The sequence below is a fragment of the Amia ocellicauda genome, chromosome 7, assembly GCF_036373705.1.
Source record: "Amia ocellicauda isolate fAmiCal2 chromosome 7, fAmiCal2.hap1, whole genome shotgun sequence".
NCBI classification, from domain to species: Eukaryota; Metazoa; Chordata; class Actinopteri; order Amiiformes; family Amiidae; genus Amia; species Amia ocellicauda.
In genome coordinates this window covers 16,898,092-16,923,886 of record NC_089856.1, presented here as the reverse complement: position 1 = coordinate 16,923,886, position 25,795 = coordinate 16,898,092, and the positions used below count along the sequence as shown (strand labels likewise).

The window sequence follows — 25,795 nt, the reverse complement described above, 5'->3', positions numbered from 1 at the left end:
TGATGGAGATTTGTGGGATGCACATCCAGGGCACGAAGCTCCCGTTCCACCACATCCCAAAGATGCTCTATTGGGTTGAGATCTGGTGACTGTGGGGGCCAGTTTAGTACAATGAACTCATTGTCATGTTCAAGAAACCAATTTGAAATGATTCGACCTTTGTGACATGGTGCATTATCCTGCTGGAAGTAGCCATCAGAGGATGGGTACATGGTGGTCATAAAGGGATGGACATGGTCAGAAACAATGCTCAGGTAGGCCGTGGCATTTAAACGATGCCCAATTGGCACTAAGGGGCCTAAAGTGTGCCAAGAAAACATCCCCCACACCATTACACCACCACCACCAGCCTGCACAGTGGTAACAAGGCATGATGGATCCATGTTCTCATTCTGTTTACGCCAAATTCTGACTCTACCATCTGAATGTCTCAACAGAAATCGAGACTCATCAGACCAGGCAACATTTTTCCAGTCTTCAACTGTCCAATTTTGGTGAGCTTGTGCAAATTGTAGCGTCTTTTTCCTATTTGTAGTGGAGATGAGTGGTACCCGGTGGGGTCTTCTGCTGTTGTAGCCCATCCGCCTCAAGGTTGTACGTGTTGTGGCTTCACAAATGCTTTGCTGCATACCTCGGTTGTAACGAGTGGTTATTTTTCAGTCAAAGTTGCTCTTTTATCAGCTTGAATCAGTCGGCCCATTCTCCTCTGACCTCTAGCATCAACAAGGCATTTTCGCCCACAGGACTGCCGCATACTGGATGTTTTTCCCTTTTCACACCATTCTTTGTAAACCCTAGAAATGGTTGTGCGTGAAAATCCCAGTAACTGAGCAGATTGTGAAATACTCAGACCGGCCCGTCTGGCACCAACAACCATGCCATGCTCAAAATTGCTTAAATCACCTTTCTTTCCCATTCAGACATTCAGTTTGGAGTTCAGGAGATTGTCTTGACCAGGACCACACCCCTAAATGCATTGAAGCAACTGCCATGTGATTGGTTGGTTAGATAATTGCATTAATGAGAAATTGAACAGGTGTTCCTAATAATCCTTTAGGTGAGTGTGTGTATATGTATATATATATAACGAGAAGTTAGTTGACATAAATACTAACCTAAATAGTTATTTTGATGTCCGACTAACAATACTAATGAGAGACTCGCCTTTTCCCTTTTTTTATAACTAGTATAGTGCTGCATTTTATCTTTGTTTTTAATACATTTGAGAATGTATATCTTAGGAATTGGTGTCTGCGTCCAATTATTGCAGAAATAGATTTCTATAAGATTCTAGGATTCTTGATTAGGTGATGCTTTAATTCCCTTCTTTAACTGAAATGTATAAGTGTACCTTACGCTACAGTGTGATGGGAAGCGCACATGTAATTGCTAAAGCTGTTCTCTCGTATATAGGCTATATATATATATATATGAATGTACAAATAATAGAATGTTTAAAATGTCACAAACGAGTGCAGAAACATGGCACCCGCCTCTGTCCAGCCTTCATTCATCCACCTGCATCCTGTTCCTTTAATGCTGCAATTAGCATATGGTAATGACTCTCAAATTGGAAACATGAGATGCAAATATATTTTGAATTGCGTGAAAGCCCTAATTAGACTGAATATACCAATATGTGCACCTTATTTGCGGTGCAAAGCTGGATTAACAGCGCACTGTGTAGTGGCACAGGCAGGCTTGCGAGGAACAAGCAGATTTGCATGACACTGGGGAAAAAAATGCCATATTCCAATGTCACGCAAAGATTTGTGCCATGTTTGAATATCTATTTTTTTTGTCCAAGTCACATTTTTCTTGCACGGCACACATTTTGTGTAAAAATTTTGCACAGTTTGAATATTAAGCCCTCTGTACCTTTGCCGGGAGAAAAGCCAGGCGGGTCAAATTTTGTTAGTGGTAAGAATATACTTTTGCTTTCTTGCTGTCTGGTGAATGTTTTTAGAATGATGTTGTCTATGTTTTGTCTATGCAGATATAGATAGATAGATATAGATTTTTGGAATGGTGTATCACGGTTTTTAAGGAAATGACGGGGAGGTGGGGGTCGGGGAATTCTGCTGTCGTACAGGGCGGAAAAATGGCAAGGGCCTGGACTGCTTCTCTGTACCCCTCAAGTGCCCCCTCGGTCCACAGACCCCTCCCCCACCCCACAAGTGCCATTGTTCCAATTGTGCACAGCTCCCCAACCCCCCTGCTCAACAAACCCCTTTTTTAGCCACTGACTCCTGCAGTGTCGCTGCATGTCCCTGGTGCTGAGTATCCATTTACTGCACAAATGCTGATGCACCTTTCACATTTCCCCCCCAATAATCTACTCTCTCCACTCTTTCCCCACTCCTTCTCTCTCCCCTCCAGGTTGCTGGTGGAGAGAAGCTGCCGTTGCGCCAGGAACAGGTGGAGTTGCAGGGTCACTCATTTGAGGCTCGGATTTACGCTGAGGATCCCACCAATGATTTCCTGCCTGGGGCGGGGCCACTGCTGCACCTGTCCACCCCACCATCCGATAAGTTCACACGCATCGAGACTGGGGTTCAACAAGGTGGGGGTCAAGGACTGAATGCCCTGAATGAGCAGTTTTATTTTGTTTTTGCTATTGTTTCTTTTTAATTTGTTTCAATGTAAAACTATTTAGAGCTGAGATGAGAGTAGATGTCCTGTCGGTACTTGCCTGCATATGTTCTCTGGTTCTACCTGCAGGTGATGAGGTGTCAGTACACTATGATCCCATGATCGCCAAGCTTGTGGTGTGGGGGGAGGACCGGGCGGCCGCCCTCAGCAAGCTCAGATACTGCCTGCGCCAATACAATGTAAGCATGGACATTGCTGACACATATTGCCTCTGGATGGGCTCAGTGCCTACTGCACACATTCAGGAGACTGACGTACTTTGTTCCTCCATGCAGATCGTGGGACTGAGCACCAATATCGAGTTCCTGCTGCAGCTGTCTGATCACCCGGAGTTTTCTGCAGGCAACGTGCACACCAGTTTCATCGAGCAGCACCGTGTCACACTGTTCCCCTCACCACACCCACCACGCCCACAGGAGCTGTGCCAAGCTGCCCTCGCCCTGCTGCTGAGGGAGAGAGAGAACAGCCGACAGTTTGGTGCACAGTCTGCTGGTGAGAACACTCATCCCCTGCTCTACACAGTCCCTGTCCTAGCCTTGACACTCCATTCTGTCTGTTTGCGCCTGTCAGTCTCCCACTGTAGCTGCGCTCTGTTACTTCTACAGTCTAGTATAAAGTCGAAGTTCACACACCAGTCTCGGATGCTTAATACAATAAATAAATTTAAAAAATAATATTAATAATACCATAACCCCCTGGCAAGAGAGAGGGGGCACTTAACCTGATGCTGTGCTTCCTGTTTGCAGACCAGTACTCCCCATTCGCCTCTGGTAACGGGAGGAGAGTGAACATACTGTACACCCAATACCTGACACTGCAGCTGGGAGAAAATAGTAAGTGCTAAAACCCAAACAATGACAGGATTAGCCTATTCAGTCTAAATACGGCTTTCATGCAATTCAAATTCAATTGCACGATGCGCATGTTTAATGACCTCTAAAGAATACATTTTCATCTCATGTTTCCAATTAGAGAGTCATTACCATATGCCATATTATGAATTTATTGTTATAGATTTCTTACATTTTAGTTTGGCTGAATTTGATTAATGAGAAATATGCTAGAAATATGCATCTTCATTGGAAATAAGCCGTTTCTGCTGCTGATGGAGGAGTTTCTATGTGAATGCAAGTCTCCTGTTGTGATTCATCAATAACATCTCCATAAATTAGTTTGTTCTTATACAGGTGCGTGAGCCCATAAACTCTTTCTTCTGTCACAGTGTAGCACAAAAGTAGTTTCAGCACATTGAATGATCACCCCCCTATTGCTGTCATAACAGGTATGGTATATGAGAATGTTACAAGTGACATAACCCTCCGAAAAAAACAATACATTGCTAAGCCTTCTGCATCAAAGTTTCAGCCCAAATTGAGCAGGTATAATACAGACCTAGGGCGTTTAGAGGTCCTGAGGTGTGTGGTTCGAATCCTGATCGGCGGGCTCTGACAACACTTAATTTTTCAAAATTGCCATGGCCCTGAGGGGGCCACCTAAGTACACCATTGTATGGTATTTATTTATTCATTCTGCAACTATATTAGATGTTTGAAGGACTTTAATGTCACAGCTTTCAAAACACTGAATCCAATCTAATGCCATGCATTGCAATCAGTTTGTAATCGAGTTAAGATTTTTAATTATGCTGATCTATAAGCATAATTCTGGATGTCCTTTGAGAATACAGTGTTTGGTGAAATGTGCATTTCCTTCCTGTGTAAAATGGGATGTATTTGGAATGATATTCAGCACCAGAATACCAAGTGCCCCAAACGTGTTATGCATGGCTCAGGTGACAACTCAGGTGGTTGTTATAACATAGTTTTCTGCTTGGGCAATGTATAAATGTTTTTAATGGTTGCTACCAGCTTGTCTGCTTTTGGAAAATTATTTGCCCAGATATTGCTGGCAAGGACTATTATTGTGTTAAAGTCTGAAATTTAGATGCATTTAAATTAGATTTGTTTCCCCCCATTTACACAACCTACTCAACACTTTGAAGAGGCAAGCTTTTTTAATTGTGTAAAAACAGTTAATGAAAATAAAAACCTAAAATGTTCTGGATAAATAAGTGTTTACCCCCCTGAATCGGCAATTGGCAGCAATTAGAGCTGCAAGTCTTTTGGGGTAAGTCTCTTCCAGGTTTGCAATATGTGCCTTTTCTCCTTGGCCAATTTTAATGAGTAGTACGGGGCACAACCATCTTCCAACAGATTCTCAATCGTCAAGCCTGGGCCACACTAGGACATTCACTTAGCTGTGTACCTGTGGTCATTGTCCTGCTGAAAGGTGAATCTAAGTCAAAGTCTTTTGCAAACTGAAGCAGGTTTTCCTCAAGGATTACATATATTTTCATTTACATGAGTTTTCAAAATTGGCGGAATTCCCAATGCCATCATTTTTTTAAGATAAGTGCAAATCCTATAAACAAAATATATATGGGGGGGGTCAATCCCAACTCACTTAGAAGCATGTGTATCACACACAGACTGGTGTGAAAGGAAAAACCAACATAAAATGTCTCATGAAGGTGTTGGGCCACCACGAGCTGCCAGAACAGCTTCAATACACCTTGGCATAGATTCTACGAGTCTTTGGAACTGTAGTGGAGGGAAGGAACACCAAAAGGAGGGAGGTTGAATGTACCCTAACAGCATTTATCACAGAGTGTAGAAGCTCTCTGTGAAGAGGTTACAAGCATTTAAGTGTGCCGTTTTCAAGTTCCTATTAAGAAAAAAAAAAAAAAAAAAAAAAAAAAAACACATCCAATCCAAATACTACATAGATTAGTAATACAAAACATCACATACAGTAAAAATAAAGTTGTAGGTCTAAACTACAGGCTTTTTCTCTGCACACTGGTGTGAAAAGCGATCTTGTTCTATTGAGTGATAAGGCACAGCAGCGCCTCTCAGGGCACAGCAGCACCCAGATTTTCAGTTCCTCCCCTTTTTCTAAAAGCTCAAGCCCAAAAGGTGGTTTCACACGCACCCCTAATGAAGGTGTTATTTGATAGGTTACATCCCCACCAATAGCAGGTTAACAGGCATTTTGTACCCGAAGTCAGGAAAAAAAAAAAAAAAAAAAAGTAGTTTGTTGACTTGATCACCAGTGTTGCTAGTTTGAACATAAAACACCTTTGTTGCCACTGATACAAGGTGGCCGTACCCCTCTACTTTGTCTTTATACAGACCTAAGCCAAACTTTCTGGGCTCTGTATTTCACAATGATTGAAATAAAACACATGGCATTGTGGCAGGGTGGCCAGCAATGGAGGCTTTGAGCCAGACCACACACAGGTTAACATAACAGACTTTAATTCAATCAAACAAACAAACAAACAAACAAACAAACAAACAAACAAAATAAACCAGCACGAGGGCCAACCAAAGAGAAACACCAAAGAAACCAAAATACTCACAGGCTAGTCAAAGGACTTCAGTGTGCCAAAACGTAACCAAAACAGCAAGCCTCAACAACACTGGGCAGGTTTCCTCCCTCCTCTTAATGGGAGGCGGAGGCCTCCTTATATAGTAGGTGGCTGGGGTTGATTGACCTTAATTGATCAATCACCCCAGCCACCTGCAGTCCATGCACAGGCAGGGAGGGACAATTAACCCCCTCCATGCCACAGCCATATATTTCTGGGGGAAAAATAATCAAACATGAACCGCCATTTCCCATTGGAAGCGTGCGCGTATTCCAACATTCCATTCTATGATAAGTGATGACCAGCAGGTTTGATTGGAATTTTAATGTTGTATTTCTTATTTCCTCAAGCATGTCAATGCATGCTTTTTGTTGTTGTTGCATATGACTCTGGGATTCATTTGAAGTGTACATGTTCTGCCCTGCAGATGTTTTTTTTTTTGTTTTTTGTTTTTGCATGTTTAAATAAATTATTTTTTTTTATTTTGAAATTGTTAATGAACAAATTATTGTAAGGCTTTTATTTTGACACCCCCTGCAGCCGAGCACAGAAACGGGAAGAAAGATGGCATGGTCGCTGTGTGGGTTTCTCTGATTTTGTTTTGTGCATTTTGTTTGTGTATTTTCATTACTTGTCACGTTTGTGACCATTTCTAAGTTTGTACAAAACTAATTGTTTGAGGTGTTGTAGCTTTGGAAATAACAACAGTTGCACGTTTGTTGCTGTCAATCTTGATGTTTGCTTGTTGCTAATAGCAATCCATTAAGTTTATTTTTGTATCTTCTTTTTAGTTTCACTCTGCTTCATTAATGTCAAGCTGACTAGAATGTGAAAGTCATTAAAGGAGCAAGTGTGCTCGCTCACCTGGCTCATGAAAAGGAATTTGGCTTGCTGTTTATTTATATTAACATTCAAAGGAGTAAAACACATAGAGAACAGTACAGTATATTTGTATTATAGCCCATATTATGATGAATAATGCACTAACGTATATAACAGACAGGAAACTAATAAACTGAATCCTAGTTGTGGATTTGTCTTGCTTTTATTTAATCTGTTTTCTTAAAAAAACAAAGCCAATACCTGCAGGTGTATAACTGATGCTGTGCTGTTACCGGGACATTTCTCATAGCTGTGATATGTTTAAAAAAAATAAGTCAATAAGCGCAGGTCTATACTGATACCGGTGGTTTTTGTGACGTATTAAAGTATGTAAAGACGTTGGAAGCGAAGTATAGAAAGACAACATCCAGGATTCACACTGCCGTTTAAAAGGAACGTGCATGACTCAGGAGATGGTGAGGCTTCAGATCCAGGTGCTGGAAGCCCGGAGAGCCATTTGCTTAATTTGCAAAATGTGGATTTTGTAGTTGACAGGATATGAAAAGAGATGAGGAAAGTGAACAACTTGACCTCAGAATGTAAAGCTCTGGCAGAAGAATGAGACTGAATAGACACAGAGAGGAAAGAGAGGGGGGTTTGGTTGTATGAGGTTGAGGTGAAGATAGTTAAACTGAAAAAAGAACTGAGAACATAGAGATGACAAAAAACAAGAAATGCAGAGAGAGGCACTCATCTTAGGGAGGAGAAAGATCAGTTTGCATTGGCTAATGCTAAGTTAGAATAGAGCATTGAGGTGGTAAAGGAATAGATGCAGAAGCAGATGCATAGTAAAAGAAAAGACCATGAAAGTTAATTACTATAAAAGAAAATCTGCAATGGATGGTGACAAGTGTGGCAGACAAGGTTAGGAAGTTAATTGAAGAGGTGTTGTTTTGGCAGGGCGAATCTGAAGAAGTGAAGGGAGACTTGGACAAGTTCTTAGAGAACAAGACCGAAACATATACGGAAAATAGATGCACAGATGCTGTAAGGGAAGTGTATATCGACTAAGTTGTTAATATGAGAGTTAGAACGCATAAGGCATCTCAGGTTGTTGGAGTAGTTTTAGAAAAACTGTTTGGTACACACATAGAAAGATTTCTAGGAGACACTTTCTGCAAATACTTGGTGCTGGAAGCTAGGAAAGTATTTTTGCAGCATGTACAGAGTAGAATTCTTACAGAAAATGATTTGACTCTCTGCACAGATGGGACAACAAAAACAGATCACATAAATGGCACTGTTGGCATCTTTTTTCAGGATGGTACAAGGATCCATTTAGGACTCAGTGAACAGGCATCAGGCTCTGCTCAGTGTACATTTGATACTGTCAGAGAAATCGTTTAGGACATAGTCAGAAGTGGGGTGTGTGACTTGAATGTACATTTTTGTGAGAGTGAAATTATAAAAAAAAATTACAAATCTTGTGGGGGACAGAGCGACAACTGAGAAAAAATTAAATTACATTATGTCTCAGTACAGATCAGATATTCTTCCAGAGATTGTGGAAGACTTTGAACAGCACAATGACTGCAGCCAACAACGGATTCCCAAAGGAAGGGACTGGTCCCGTCACATCCAACCTATAGAACAGGGCAAATGTAAGCGGTAAAGCCCAAGCAAGCTGCAGGCGCACAAATGTCTGCCAAAGGGGGCGCCTTGAAAAGGGGCCCATGATGTGGCAACGCCTCGAGTCGAGTGAGCCACCAGGTGTTCAGGCACCAGGGTCCCGGTGGACTCGTAGGGGCGGAAATCGACATTTTCCTTGGGAACTAGGAAGTGTGGGGATTAGAATCCCCCATGCTGCCCCAGTGAGGGCCCTTCGCAAATTACTCTCTTCTCCAGGAGAGCAGCGATTTCGATGCAAAGTGCCACACACTGCAATGGGTCCCTCACTCACGTCCACGCCACACCTCAGAAGGTGGGTGGACGGGCCTGAAACTATAGGGAATAGCCAACTGTTATAGTTTGGAGTTGCTGGGAGGTGTATGGGTGGGCCAGAGACTGCTGGAATGTCACAGAGCCGAAGCACAGGAGGGGAAGATAGTAAGACATCCAGCTGCCCTTGCGCCGTGACGTATCGCATTAACCAGCAGGTCGGCTGCCACCGCTATCTCTCTGATAGGGGGCGGGGTGGCCTGTGATGCGGTGGCTGTGTCTGGGGCCTTAGCCAGCTGAGCCAGGTAAAGGGCCAGTAGGCTTTTGCTGTTATGCAGGCGAGCCACTTGGGCTCCAGACTCGTAGGCCCTCTGGAGCAGGGTCACCATCACGTGACATTGTCAGGACAGGTCAAATCATGTGACTTCCCAGACAGCGGGGTTAAGGAGACCAGCGTGGCGATGGTAGAGTTAATTTGGGGGAAGTCCACCAGGCCTGCTTCAGCTGCACCCTGGGTTCTTGTGAGTACCTGAGTTATTGTTGACACATGGACAGTTTCTCCCATCTTGTCATTGGCCTCTTGGTGGCTTCTCTGACCAATGCCCTTCTTACCCAGCTACTCCGTTTGGGAGGATGGCCTGCTCTAAGCAGATTCTGGGTGGAGTCATATACCTTGTACTTGTTAATGATTGATTTGACTGTGCTCCAAGGGATATTCAGTACCTTTGAAATCTTTCTATACCCCTTCCCTAATCTGTTCCTTTCCACATATTTTCCGTGTGTTGTTTTGAAAGGTGTTTGGTCTTCATGGTAGTATGTTTGCTTTGAATTTGCTACCCAACTGTGGGACCTTACAGTGACAGGTGTATTTAAATTGAAATAATCTTTTATTGCACACACTGAAGGCAATTGGTTGCACCTGAGATTATTTGGCAGTGTCATGTCAAAGGGGGTGAATATGCATTTACTGAAGGTTATGTAGATCAGAAGAAAAAAAAATCCCATTTAAATGCATCACAATTTCAGGTTATAACATAACTCAACAAAAGGTTAAAGGGGTCATGAATACTTCCTATAGGCACTGTATATGGAATTACAAGTCAAATGTACTGGATTTTGTTTGAACTTTTCTTTTAATGCATCAATTTATTCAATTCATAATTAGTTTTTATTTTTGTAATTATTCAAACATAATGTGTTGATTTTCTTAATTGTGAATTTGATTACTATAACAGTAGTTATAGTAGGCTGCAGGGACATAGCATAGCAGTTTAATTTAAAATTAGAAAAAAACTTCAGCCCTTACAGTTCACTTTGACAGATTTTCCTTCCCAAGGGACATATTAGTACAAAATGGCAGGTAATGAAGTGGGAGGTTTCCCAACAAAACAGGTGTGGGATTAATAGTGTCAGCATATCAATTACAGCCCACTAATAATTGGCCCCAGACTGTACAAAAACGAAATGAAAAAACTAAAAACTATATTATTTCTGTTCCAGAGGTGCCAGTGGCTGTTACTTACAATCCAGATGGAACTTACAGCATGGAGGTTAGGCTTTCTACATCTTCTGTCCCTGAAAGGATACATTTAATACATAATATAATATCTAAAATGGCTTGTAAATAAGATGCACAGAAAATTACTTTTTTGTCTTTCTAAGCCGAAAACTCGTTACACTTTTCACAAGCGCACTCACTGAGGGCAAACCGGATGTACACATTCAAAAGCCTTAATGAGAGTCTGTGTAATTTGTGCAGATGTGTGGGCAGGTGCTGCAAGTGTCGGGGGAGGTGGTGCAAGAGCCAGCCTCGGGGGCAAGTTTCCTGAGCTGCTGTGTGGACGGCGTGGTGTCTCGGCCCAGAGTGGTACTCATGGACAGCAGAGTACACCTCTTCTCCATGGTAAAGTATTGTGGCTAGGATCTGGGGGGTCAGGGTCAGGTGTGACCTCTGCCAGTCTTTATTGTGTGTTGTATGGGGTGTTAGGCAGTGACTGAGTTTTGTGTTGCTGTGTCCACAGGAGGGTAGTTTGGAAGTGTCATTGCCCCAGCCAGGATTTCTGGCAACAGTCAGTTCAACCTCCACACAGGGTGGAGCCGTGGCCCCCATGACTGGAACTGTGGAGAAGGTGGGTGACTATAGCATAAAGAGCACTGCACTGCACTGAATTATCACATCACAGCACAGTACTACACTGAACTCAACTATAATTCAATGCTCTGAACTACACCAGATAATGCCAATCTGGTTTCCCTATCTCGCATTTCACATTTGAATAATTCAAACTTGCATTGGGAACGTCACCTGCATGAACCCCCGGATGACTTTACAAAAGTTTTGGCTATCAAAAATCAAAATCAAAATTGCATAGATGTATTGGATAGATATACTGTGACTTAAAATAAAGTGCAAAATGTATTTATTGCAGATTTGAGTCAGTCTGGCATGTTACTTTCTGAGATGGGTTGACATGGCTGTTCTTAAACTCTATTAAAATAAAATAAATGTAATCCATAAATAATATTAAACAATAGATCGTCAGCAGCAATTGGTTGAGGTAGTAAAACAAAATGTATAACAAAAACACAATCTAATTGAATAAAAAGGAAAACAAACAACAAAGATGATCCTCCTATGTGACATCCCCCTCACAAACCGAATAAACCTATAATAGAACAATGTGCTAATGACTGCATTGCAAATTGTGTTTTTAAGTGTTATAAACTTGGAAATTGTTTTTAAGTGTTATAAAGATGTTGACCTAAAATACCGACTCTAAAAGAACCATTTGAAATACACTTTTTAGATTCAAATAAATATTTAAAAGAACAATGTGTAAATTACTCAGTTGCATTTTTTTTTAAGTGTTACAAACTTATGCTTTCAGTTATGTGGTGTGTGGAGGCCATGCCAAAAATACCAATATATTGACTTTGTCCAGCTTTTATTGATGTTTCGCTATTAGTTTTAAAAACAATTATTAAATGGTATTTTAATACCTGGTCACATTATCAAAACTTTGGAGCCCAAATACGTATCATAACCATACTAAATATTAAAACAAAACTAAAATAGTCTACAATGATAAAAGTTATGATAAAAGATGTGTATATATATATATATATATATATATATATTAATGTTAATCAGACTTAGTCAGAGTCAGACTTAGAATGACACCTTATTTTCACAGCACTTGCTCATAGAACGACCATAATTAGTCAATTTGTTTATTTGAGAGAAAAAGTTTTACTTGTATAAGTTTTATATATTTTTCAATATATTGAATAATAAGAAGTAGCTCCTCATATTTGTTATAACTGTCCGCAACTCAATATTTTAGAAAATGGCAACATTAGAGAATCATGAGAGAATTTATTAGACTATTAGAAGAACTGGTAACTGTACAGTTATGGAAATGTGTTGATGCTTACAGATGTGACCTACCTGACAGATACCTACTCCAATGTCTCACGCCAGAAATTGTTTTAGTTTCTATCGCATCTGCAGATTATTAAGCACATCTTTATATATATCTATATCCAGGGTTGTAAAGTACAAATACTTCATTCCTGTACTTAAGTTTGTTTTTTGAGTATTTGTACTTTACTATTTATTATTATTTATTACTTTAAGTATTTATTATTTGTGGCTACTTTTACTTTTACTCCACTACATTTATGAACAAAATAATGTGCTTTTTACTCCACTACATTTCCCACAGATGACTCCGATACTGTTACTCACTTCCGGTAGGTCATTAATATGACTATTAAACTGGCTATATGCGTCATTCTACAATTCCATAGCACCATTCATAGGTCAGTCACACACATTTTACCAATTGGGGAATTTTTTTTTATTTTGATTAGCCTTCACACAGTAGAAAGGTGGGGTCAATCTGACCATTTAGGTTTTCTTTCAAAGTAGTATGCCCACAATGAAAGAAGCTGCATGAAAGAAAAAAAATCTAACGTTAATAATGGGTATGCAAAATGAATAGTTTAGCAGTGCGCACAACTGCATGGAAAAACTGTGCATGTGTACCTGCGTCCGAGCTGCAGTGCATCAATAAGTCGTGGTAGTGCAGTGTTCAGTATTGTTTGCTTTCCGTGATTGTAAATGCATTGTATTGGCATGGAGAAGTGTTATTTTGGTAATTAGCAGCTGTTTTTGTTGCATTAGATCGATGGGTATTGTGCATGTAGCTGTGTAGTATTGTCATAAAGTTTTTTTTCGAGCCAGTTATGAATTGTCTATGTTGTAAAGTGGTGCAGTATCCTGTATTCATGTGGCAAGTATAGCTCTCAAGTCTCACGCATTGCCCCTAAAATCTTAAGCATTTCCCCGTAACATTTTTGGGCCAGTACAGTATTAATAAATAATATGCATATTTAAATGTGATTTTTATTTTACATTTTGACTTTATTATTCACTTTATGATATAAATAGTACAATTTATGAGAAAATCATGTCCATGGTGATGTTTACGATTTATATAAAACAAAGGTTTTTAAGATGGCATGTGTAAGGACATCACATTTTATATACATAATGAAAAATTGATTTTGTAGCCACAATCTCACTTATTAGGTATTTATAGTCCAGATGAAGACACAGTAGTGTCGAAAGGCGTTGTTATTCAATAAAATGAAACTTTTGTAAAATACAAATGAAAGTAATTTCCAGATATGTGCCTAAATAACATTTATTTTTGTTTAACGTGGTTTTCTTCAAGATAAAATTGAGGAACCAAAAAATAAAATACCCTGATAATTTATGGAAAATAAAATATTGGATTAAAATATCAAATTAATCTCTTGCATGCCCTCTTCATAAGGCTCACACACAAACACATTGCACATTCACGTTCTTACTAAAATCACAATTTAGTTTTACTTTTGGTACTTGAGTACTCTTGAAAGTAACTTCTTGAATGGGAGACTTTTTACTTTTCCTGGAGTACGTTTTTGATTAGAATATATCTATATCTATATCTATATCTTTCTGTCCATTGATCTATCATTGACAATATAAAATAAATCATTTTTCACCTTGGTGAAGCAGTATACCGTTTACCAGCACAACCCAAGTAAATCGCATCGTTAGTCAAATAATGCAAATAACGTGACCAGCTACATTTTTTCACTGGCACCCTTGTGACCAATTTAAAATTGGTGTTTCACTGCCAAATGCATATGTTTTGCTCGCAGTTAAAACCCTGAGAATCCTCCATGCAATCTTGCAATAGAGGTTCTCACATCAGTGCAGTATCATTGTCTTGTACTTTCTATGATGCAAGATACTGAGATTATTAATGCTTGGGAAGGGTTTTTAACATCCACATTTCAGTGATGCAGGATGGTGTGGTTGGAGGTGGTGGTGTTTTGTGCTATATTTAACAAGATGCCCTGCAATCATTTAATACTACTCTTAGTAGGGAAATCGAGAGTTTGAAGTTTCCTGTTTTTTAATCCAAAGCTCCAAGATACATCGGGGAAAAATATAGCAAACCTCAGCAGAAAGTAAAATGCATGTTTATTAGAGGTGTTAGGGTTCGTACGCACCTTGATTATCCTTGAATGTCGTTGGATTTTGAAATTCCTTTTCATATCCTTGAATATACTGGAATTTTGACAACAAGATGACTGTGAACATGTCGTCTTTGCGTACAAGTTGTCTCCCTTTACAACATCCTGTGTAACATTGCATGGCCATATGAAATCCCTTTTATTATTTTGAATTTTTGGAGAACTTGTTTTATAAGTTTGTTATAAGCACCCATTTTTATTAATATAATATAATATAACAGATGGACCTCACTTCCTAACAGAACAGGATTTAAAAAGTACTAAACCCTTGTGTTGTTGTTTTTTTTAATTAACTTTATATCCATAAACTACATTATACTACCACTCTAATATGCTAATATATTGTTTTGTGCTATAAATATAAGAAAATTGCATTTGAAAAAAGTTTTTGGGATGTGCTGCCAAGAAACAGCATACTTTTTCAGCAGTTACATCACAAGTGGAACAGAAAAGATCCCATAAATAAGGTGATTTATTAAGGTTACATTTTTGCTAATGTAATAGAAAGGATTTTCTCAGATCAACAGATCATTCTGTGATTTGTGGGCTCACTTCACCCACGACAGCTTTTCAAATGCCGTAGAAGTCACAATGTGGTTTACCAATAAACGCAGATTAAAAACTAGGTCTGTATCCACAGTCTGTACAAAATGAACAGAAAAAATCTAACTGCAAAAGAAAAAGCCTGAAAGAAGAGGGACAGACTGAGTGTCTTCGGATTGTGTGGCACAACGCAGTTCATCAGTTCATCATCTGGATATTGCAAAGAACTAAAATGACAGTTTGTATTTCAGACTAATTATTAGTTAATTTTGCTTAACTCTAAATTATTAATTCTGTTTGTCACCTTGGATACATTGTAGTATTAGTAGTAGTAGTAACAATATTAATAATAATAATAATAATAATAATAATAATAATAATAATAATATATTATTATTATTATTATTAACACATACACCGATCAGCCATAACATTATGACCACCTGCCTAATATTGTGTAGGTCCCCCTTTTGCCGCCAAAACAGCCCTGACCCATCGAGGCATGGACTCCACTAGACCTCTGAAGATGTGCTGTGGTATCTGGCACCAAGACGTTAGCAGCAGATCCTTTAAGTCTTCTAAATTGCGAGGTGGGGCCTCCATGGATTGGACTTGTTTGTCCAGCACATCCCACAGATGATCGATTGGATTGAGATCTGAGGAATTTGGAGGCCAAGTCAACACCTTGAACTCGTGATTCATCAGACCAGGCCACCTTCTTCCATTGCTACGTGCCAGTCGTCTAGCCATCACAATTTGGCCCTTGTCGAAGTCACTCAGATCCTTACGCTTGCTTCTAACACATCAACTTTGAGGACAAAATGTTCACTTGCTGCCTAATATATCCCATCCACTGACAGGTGCCATGATAACGAGATTATCAGTGTTATTCACTTCACCTGTCAATGGTCATAATGTTATGGCTGATCGGTGTACATACATAGGCTACATAGCGTGCATACAGACCAATCCTTTTCAATGTCCCATCACAATAATCTCTTTCAACAGACTGTGGTGGCAACAAATTCAGCTTGTGAATATCATGTTTTTTGTTTGTTTTTTAACTTTATAACCTGTAAATACTAATATAATGAAATATTATTGAATATGCCTAGGAGTTATTTGGCCACTTGCTGATTCCTTTGTTTACTTGATACCAATGTAAAGCCCCATTCACACTGAAATGCCGACAAATTGCTGGCAAGGATCCATTCACACAGAAAACAGAGTATTATTATTTATTTATTGGCAGACGCCCTTATCCAGGGCGACTTACAAATAAGAGCAATACAAAGTGCAAAACTACAGTGTAGTTCAAAGCATAATGCAATTTACAATTGACACACGTGTATAGGAAATATATAGTAAACAATACAATGTAGTCATATGTATTGTTATTGTACTCGTTATGCTGCCATTTCTTGTATGCATTAATCATGTAAAATGTAAATATCCTGTGTTTTATTAATACAAAAAGGAACCAAGCTCACTTGATTATTGCAATATGATCTGAGTCCTGAGAAAACACGGAAGTGAATCACGAAAACGAACCCGAGTTACGAACTGAGCACGTATGTACACAAGGCAAGTGTGAATGTCCAGCACACTGATAGATTGTTTCAAAGCAAATTAACCGAACCGATTTTGTTTGAAATGAACCCAGTGTGGGGGGGTAACATGTTTGCTTGTATAGAGATAATATATTTTGTATTATTTATTGGTACATAACTTTTGACTTGTGTGACAATTGCATTTGCAATTGCATTACATACGCCAACCTGTTGGTTCATCAATAACAATCAGAATTGCTGCAAATATATTATTTTCATCCTACGCCATTTCTAACAACCTGGTCCGTTTCTCGTTACGGTCACTAGTTCTTATTCAAAGGTGGCTTGCCGCACAAAAATGCACCCCTATTCTGATTGGTTACGGCAGTTAGCTGACACACTGCATCGACACGCAAGGACTCGACGGTAAATTTGACAGCAATGACTCATTCACACAGACCTTGCCGGTGTTCTGACAAACGGAGCTACTTCTCAGAATGAGCTGCCTAGCGAAAGTACACGTGCTTAGTGAACATGCCCATAAATGTGTTGGTAATTATTATGTGCATTTAAAATTATTTTGACCGTGTTATTTCATAGTTACCAATTTGCTATTTACGCATAGATTACAGGATGAGCTACATATGGTTTGAAAGCTTGTAATACAGTAATAGTGTCAAAAAACAGAGGGTAGCCCATTCTGATAGGTCACTTCTGTCCGACAGGATGAGCTACCTTGGATTTAAAGTGTTAAAATACAGTAATAGTGTTGAAAAACAGCTGGTAGCCAATTCAGACAGGTCCTTTATGTCTGACGGGATGAGCTGCTTAATGTTTTCAGTAGGGGCAGCTCATTCCAACCCATAGCCCATTGTTTTCAGACTAGCGGGCAGCTCATCCTGATAGTTATCTCTCGGTTTCTTCTTCTTCCTCTATTTCTTCGCCTTCGCACACTAAAATGTCAACGCATCTCCTTGTAAGAGAATTTAATATGCTTGGTTTTTCAGTCAATCTAAATAAATAGTTTAACTGAAAACTCATAGGTCAATTGGTTTCTCTTTTAAGATTATTTTTAGAGCGAAGATGCGGTCAAGTCACAGATGTGCAATAATCATTTATTTGTGACAAAAATAGCAAACTACTATCATTCAATTATATTACTGAAAATAAGTAATATTAAGCTTCTGCTGGATTACAGAAAGAACAGATGATACCCAATTTCTCCTCTTCTCCTCACAGGGAAGCTTAGGTCAGTCTGGTCAGGCAATGGTGTCTCTCTCTCTTCCTCTTGCTCTTCTCTTGTTGTTGTCTTCTCTTGTTGTTGTCTTCTCTTTGATCTCCGGAAAAAACAAACTTCTCTTGTTCTCCTAGTTTATAAGGTTTCCTTTCAACCAATCACATTTTGCCACCACCATGTGTTGGGTGCTTGATACAGATGTAACCTACATAGTGGGGGGTCTTTTGAATTAGTCTAGGAGCCAATCAGAGGACAGGTACAATGGCTTCTGGACACATAGATAAGCCAGGCTACCATGGTCTACCAGGGGCCTCCTTAAAATTTAGGAAACTAGAGAAGAAGTCTGTTTCTTCTGCCAAACCAGATATAATTTATTTTTTCTATGGGAAATTCTGTGCTAACAAATAATATCTTACATCCTCCTACAGTTTTGCACTGTTCCATACCTTGGCAGTCTGCTTGTGCTATGTCCCGAATAGTATGCTATTGTTTTTATTGTGGCTGTGTGGTCTACTTTTGGACCTACATGCCATATGCCTTAAAAGTGAATGTAGTATGTAACTCTCTAATGGCTGTAAATACAGTCATAGTACTTATTGAATGCTTATAGGAAACCTTATGTGCTCTATCAGAATAAACCACTTGCCATGACCTGTGACCTTCCTGGACTGAAATACAGCATCTAGGATCTGATGCAAGTGTCATCAGATATTGAACATCTCATTACGCCTTCCAGGATGCTTTTATGGCCAAACATACTATTGAACACTAATACGAACTCCTGTATGAAGTTTTCAAAAATGCTATCCCTTTTCTGCTCAGAGCTATGGATCATGGGATATTGCAAAAAAAAAAAAAAAAAAAACTTTGACAGCTTATAACTCTTTTTGTGTGCCAGATACAATGATGGTGTCTATAGAACAGGTACAGGAAACCATATAGTCTCTATCCATGGATGCCCTTGAATTTGACCTACGACCTCTCTTTCAAGGTCAAACATGAAATTGCATGATTTTAGTGTGAAAACACTGCAAAAGCCATAACGGGCCCCATGCCACAAATACAGCAGGCCAAATGTGTTCTTTTGGGAAAAAAAAAAGTTTGAAGTTTGACCATTAATTGAGGATTCAAAGGTCAATTGAATATTATTGTGCCTTATAACTGCTTACAGAGTACAGATACAGTCACATTTACTATTGGATGCATATAGGAAACCATAAGTGTGCGGTCTAAAAATGTTCATTTTGACCTTTGAACTTTTGGTGAAGTTCAGATTCTCATTTTGACTGATTTTTGCCCTATAACGCCTAATAGAGTGTAGATAGGGTCAATTTCACTATAGAACACATATAGGAAACCCTAAGTGGGCTATCTAAAACTGTCCTTGGTTTTGACCTTCAACCTATCTTTTCAGATCAAATTCTCATTTTGAGCGATTTTTGCTCTATAACGCCTGACAGAGAGGAGATGGGCCTTTGGTCAATATAGAGCACATATAGGAAGTCATACATGCACCATCTAAAAGTGTCCTTCATTGTGACCTTTGACCTCTCCATCAAGGTCAAACTCAATTTCAGTCCTATTTCCATGTTCCACAGCTCAAATCTGACTTGCATTGATTAATTTACTAAATAAATGTCTAAATATCTTTGCCCTTCACTGCTGAACTCTAATTAAAAACAATTCAAAATGTATATTTTATTGTAACATCTACAAAGGAAGTTCCTCTAATGTCCGCTATATGTCACCCTTGTTCCAACATTCACCTTATTCTTTCCTGGTTTTCTGATTATCAAATGATCATTTCCTATCCCTTGGACTATTTACCATACTTGCACAGCTTTCTGCTGCTCAGCTCTGTGTATTTATACTGCTTTGTTCTGAACTTTGTCTTTTCCTTAACCTCCTCAAATCCAGATGAAACAATTAAAACCCTTCCCAGGTACCAGATTTTGAAAACAATGATAATAATGTTTTAATACCTGAAATTGCTTTAAAATGTAAATATTTGATGAACGAAATACAAAAAATTTAAACAAAATGAGTATTTCATTAACTGCTTATGTTCCCGTGTACTTCAAACTAATGTTAAGTAAGCATATAAAAACCAAATGTTTTTTGTTCTGTTTTGTTTGAACAAAGAGAACGATGCAAATGCAATATATATAGCTTTTTAGTTTACAATATTATATTTTATAATAAATACATAACTTTTGCAATAAAAAATATACACTAAAATGCAAATAAACATAATAAACAAAACGCTGAAACACACATACAAATAATACGCAATACACTGGAACTCATATGGAAATAAACACTGAACTATTCCTTACCAAACCAAACCCGAATTATATGCTGTTACTTTTGGTATAGGTCTGTGGTCTACCTTCGGACCTCCATGCCACTTCCTGTAAAAGTGAAAGTAGTTTATAACTCTCTGACGGTTGTAAATGCAGTCATGACACTTATTGAACACCTATAGAGAACCTATGGTGCTTTATCTGACCATGTCCTTTTTCTTGACCTTTGACCTTTCTGGAGAAAAACATCTCTGGAGATGAACATCTCATTACTCCTTTAAAGAAGCTGTTATGAGTAATGTTACTATGGAGCATAGATAGGAAACAGTGTGTGAGGTTTCCAAAACTGCTAACAGTTTTCCGATCAGAGCTATGGATCATGGGATATCGCCGAAAACGTATTGATCTTTCAAGGCTTATAACTCCTTGCGGGTGGCAGATACGATGATGGTCACTATAGAACATGTATAGGAAACCATATGGGCTGTATACATGCATGACCTTGAACTTGACCTCTGACCTCTCCTTCAAGGTCAAATCACATTTTCTTGCATTTCAGGGTTACAGCATGCAAAATCCACCAAAGTCACCATGAATCATGTCATAGGGGCCCAAATGTGTTCTTTTGAAAAAAAAAATGTTTGAACTATGACCTTTTCTTCAGGGGTCAAAGCTCAATTAAATGTTATTTTGCTTAATAACTGCTTTCTGATTGAAGATAGACTCACATTTAGTATTGGACACATATAGGAAAGTGGTCTATTTGAAAATGTAAAAAAATGGACCTGAGAACTAACTCATAACTCCTTACAGAGTGCAGTAAGGCTCATACTTACTATGGCACATGTATAGGATACCATGGATGATCTATCTGTAAATGCCCTATATGATGACTTTATTGTTAGGTCAAATGAAATACCCTATTATAAATCCTTCCAGAGAAAAGCTATGAAGCTGCATTAAAGCTAAAAAATGTTAATAGGTGTTTAACATGCTGAACTACTTATGTTAATCAGATACTCTCTTAAACTGTGTTAAAATGGCAGTTTTTCAATGCAGAAACTTCTCTAGAAACTTCTAAATCTAGTTTGTTCTTTAATGCGACAACAAATCAAGAGTAGAATGTTTAGTTTGTGTGCAGTAATGAATTCGTATTTTATCCACTAGGTCTAAATGTTGATAGAAAGAGAAATCTAGGCAACAAATACATAGTAAGACATGTTTATGATGATAAATGTGCTATACATATGAATACAAAAACAATACTAACTAGAAAAATATCTAATTCCCACTATCCAAAGTAGGGATTAGACCGAATAGTCGAACATTTGACTATCGACAAGGGAATCTAAGATTCGATAGTAAAAAAAAAAAAAAAAGATAGCATGTATTGATTATATTTTAAAACCTGATGGGAGGGTGGGATATTTCTTGTCTGTGATTGGCTAACAATGGTTGCGTTCGTGTAGCGTGGATTTCCGCAATTTTGCGCAGATCTGCGCTGCTCCACCAATGGAATCGGTGGAATTCTAGTGCTCTGCACATATCTGTGGACATCTGCGCTTCAAGAGAAGATATGCATGGAAATAGTTTGATAAAGTAAATTTAAAACACTTATGTATAAAATATGTACAGTGCAATTAAACTACCACAAATCTACAGCTGGTATGTTAACCCACCTAAAAAACAAACTAATTTTGTATTTCGCTGTTATGACTGGAAAACATTGCCACAAGGATGCTAATGGTAAGGCATATTCGTTGCAGTGCACATTGCTAAACTATTATTGAATGTAAATTTTATACAAATTGAAAAAACAAAATTACCAAAGTTATCGGAAACAGTAATACAAGAGTCTGACACAAGATGTGTGAGAGTTGGCAGGTGCTTATTGCTGTTGTTATTATGCCATTTCCATACATCTTCTAATAGGAAGGTATTTTTACATAGCTTAATGTTTATTTAACAAAGTTGTTGTGTTAGACAAGGATTGTACAACTTTTTGCAATTGGAAAAATGGTCACACTGCATTATTTCACGATTAATGTATGTCATATTTTGAATGGGGTGATGGGCGACTATGCGAATACTCGTAGACAACAGCTGTGGAATTACTGATAGTCAAAATATTTGTCATGCACATCCCTACTCATATACGACTACATACAACTGATACACTGGAGTACAGCGGCACGAGTCACTCTTGTTGGTCCGTAGTAGCTCATGCTCTAGCCTAGTAGGAGGAGGCCTGGGCAGCTTCCCTGTTAACACACAATGTTGCCACAACATTATAGCAACGTAATATAATGTAATTTACGTTGCTACAACTTTGTTGCAACTTTGTGTGTTAGCAGGGTTGTGAACAGTGAATTAATTAATCAAAGCCTAGTTATTATTTCTTCTTCCTTGCTCTCAGGTGCTGGTTAAGCCAGGTGACAGTGTCAAGATTGGAGACCCCCTGGTAGTCATGCTTGCCATGAAAATGGAGGTGAGATAATGTGTCTTTGTAGTCTGCAGGCTGTTTAACTGAAAACTCATGTGTGAAAGGATCTAACATGCCCTTTCTCATCTGTGCTCTAGAGCAGCAGTTTCCCCCCTTTTTTACACACTGTGGCCCAGCTACTTAAACCAGTCAAAGGACAAAACATGGTGAGATAAGCCAACAAGGTTTTCTAATCGGTGTATCAAGATTTGGTGGTCATTTGCATCAAAGTCTAGTAGAGTAATAACCGTGACATGCTCTAAATCAGAAGACTGAAACACATTAAGTAATTCTAATAGCGCTGTTTCAGTACTATTTCTGGAGTGGAAGCCTGATTTGATTTTTTTTCTTAAATATTAGTAGTAGTTAAAAAAATTGGTTGTCAAAGTTCAAACAAAATTCAGTACATTTAACTTAATTTAACTGTAATTACACATACAGTGCCTATTGGGATTTTTTTCTTCTGATCTACATAACCTACTCCACACTTTCAATGTGGGAAAAAAAATAAGGGGTGATAAAAAACGATTCAATTCAAAAATTCATCAAATACATATTCACGCTAAATAAGCTCAGGTACAACCAGTTGCTTTCAGAATTCACATAATAAATTGAATGGAGCCTACCTGTGTGCAATTAAAGATTATTTCAGATTAAATACCCCTTTCACTGTAAATTCCCACAGTTGGGTAGCATATTCAAAGCAAAACATCATTACCAACCAAAAGGCAATACCAACAGAACAATTGCAACATTTAAAATTATTTGCTTAAAATTATGATTTTTTTTTTAATATATATGGATTTTAGATTAATGTGATACACTCACTGCCCTGTACCCTGCACCCAGCATTCTGTTTACACCATACGTCTGCAGGAGTCCAACCCTCATACAGCCTTTTTTATTGTATTCTACAATGCTCTTTTACTTAGTTTTTTCTCCTCCATTACACAGCACACCATCAGAGCACCCAAAGCCGGAATTATCAAGAAGGTTTTCTTCCAAGAGGGCTCCCAGGCAAACAGGCATGCTCCACTAGTGGAGCTGGAGGAGGAGGAAGCCATCTCACAATAAGGCCTTCAGTGAATCAGTGAATGTAAAGAATGTAGTTACCTTTAGCAGTGGGGAAAAGTACCACCAGGAATTTGAAAATGGGGATCTATATAGTTTTTCGTGTATCCTTCACTCACTGTATCCACAATATGAGCTGTACTGTTTGCCTTTTCATATCTTTACAAACATTAAAATTAAACGGTTTATTTATCAATGAATAACAGCATTATATGAAGGTGGTGCTCATTTTATTTTATTTTAAAATTTTTCTACCTTAGGTACACTCAAGTCTTCCATCTATTCTGTGTACATGACTCCATGTTTGTTTAATAGAACTATAAAATCAAAAATGTGAACACTTTTAGATTTGTGGATATCTTACCAGACCTACTTAACAGTTACAATCACACATTCCACAGAACTGTCAAGGAACGTCCAGTAGATGTCACCCCTGACAATGCCCTGAGGGTATGGAAGAGCGTGTATGGGTTTTAAAAAGCAGACCCTCAAAATTTAAGTTTAAAGAAGGTGATCATGTGAGGGTCTTGAAAATAAAAGGGAAATTTGAAAAGGGTTATGAGCAGACATTCACAGATGGAGTAAGACCTGTTTACAAACTAAAAGATGGTGATCATATAAAAGTTTTACACAGAAGAGTTACAAAAGATAAACCCAAATGTTGACAGAGTCTATCGTATACAGAACATTTTAGACTTCAAAAGCCATGGCAGAAATAAATAAGTTTTAGTCAAATGGCTTGGGTGGGGGATTAAATTTAAAAATTGGATCAAAGCTTCAAAGGTGAAAGACATAGCACCAGGGTTGTGAGAGGATATTTTAGATGCTATACCGCGAAACGTGAAAACGGATTTTATCTGACTTATCTAACCAGTAACGCATCAGAGGGACTATTTCCTAACAACAAGAGCTCCAATTTCACAGATCATCTACACAAATCCATTGATCTATCAGGTAAATGGGAGGTAGGGATGGCGGAGATGTACTACCCCATGACCATCAATACGTTTGATAGGAACCAGAGCCTCGACTTGCTCTTTGAGACAACCAATAAAAACTGGAATTATGAAATATCACATGGTTACTATAAAAACATTGACGTATTGTTAACAGCCATGAATAATGTTATCAACGTAGTCCCCACATCGCCCAAGGTATACTTTCAATACAATTATATTAGTAGAAGCGTGAGGATGATTCTACTTTGTTTTTTACCAAGAGGAAACTAGCACAGTTTGTGCCAGGGTTTCGTGACAGATCAGGGTGTGAAAAGGGTTTAACAACATGTATGTATATACTGATATAATAGAGCATGAACTAGTGGGAGATACTTATGCCCCACTTCTGCATTGTGTCCCTAAAAGAGAGGAAGAAAGCAAGTTTGTGATGCTGTTGTATGACAAGCCCCACTATGTCCCCCTGAGCATGGATCAATTTGACAACCTCAGCATTGAAATAAAGACTGATCAAAACGAACATGTCACATTTGCATATGGCAAGGTAATAGTGAAGTAGCATTTCCGACCTGTTAGGTACAACCTCTTTTAAATCATGGTTATTGTTAAAAACTATGGGGACCCGTACATGTACAAGAACTACTACAAGTATCAAATGGGTACGGTGCGGGGGTGGCTGGTATATTTAGAGCACTATTTAGAAAAGCTATGCCTTTTCTGAGACATGCATTAGAAATTGTCGAACCACACATCAGGTCGGCTGCCACACACATAGCTAAAGATGTGGTCGGTCAGGTTACAAGTGCTGTGGCCAACAGAGTAAATGCTTAGAAACAAGAGGGATCGGGACTAATGTATATAAGTAGAGGTATTAATAGGAAAAGAACTACACCACTAGGTTTCATCCAGTTCCGGGAGGACCCCCAGTGACTATTAAAAGGGTTGTAAGGGTTGTACGGAAGAAATGCAATAAATAAATGGTGTCTGTAAGAAGAGGAGTTCCAGACAACAACGTCGCGGGGACATATTTTAAACATGGCTTTCATTCATTGTGTCTCTGAGGAATGTACCAAATCGGAACTGGACCTTTTTCAGCTTGCCCCCACACAGACCAGCATCGAGAAGAGCTTCTATGTTGAGGTCCCGCACCTCACAGCACTATCTGATAACGCACCACTGGAATTCTACATCACTGGAAATGGCGAAGACTATCTAGATC

At 38.7% G+C, this 25,795-nt stretch overlaps 1 protein-coding gene across 1 annotated transcript in view; it reads left to right on the top strand.

Annotated features, from left to right (window-relative positions):
* mccc1 (methylcrotonyl-CoA carboxylase subunit) overlaps positions 1-23,831 on the top strand; it is a 40,414-nt gene extending 16,583 nt beyond the window's left edge. Inside the window, exons 11-19 of the mRNA XM_066708769.1 lie at positions 2,380-2,563; positions 2,722-2,831; positions 2,928-3,144; positions 3,399-3,485; positions 10,343-10,392; positions 10,602-10,745; positions 10,864-10,971; positions 22,484-22,555; positions 23,504-23,831. Of these exons, the coding sequence (XP_066564866.1) occupies positions 2,380-2,563; positions 2,722-2,831; positions 2,928-3,144; positions 3,399-3,485; positions 10,343-10,392; positions 10,602-10,745; positions 10,864-10,971; positions 22,484-22,555; positions 23,504-23,623 (1,092 nt within the window). The 3' untranslated portion in view covers positions 23,624-23,831. The remainder of the gene's footprint in view (positions 1-2,379; positions 2,564-2,721; positions 2,832-2,927; positions 3,145-3,398; positions 3,486-10,342; positions 10,393-10,601; positions 10,746-10,863; positions 10,972-22,483; positions 22,556-23,503) is intronic.
* Positions 23,832-25,795: the final 1,964 nt, after the last annotated feature.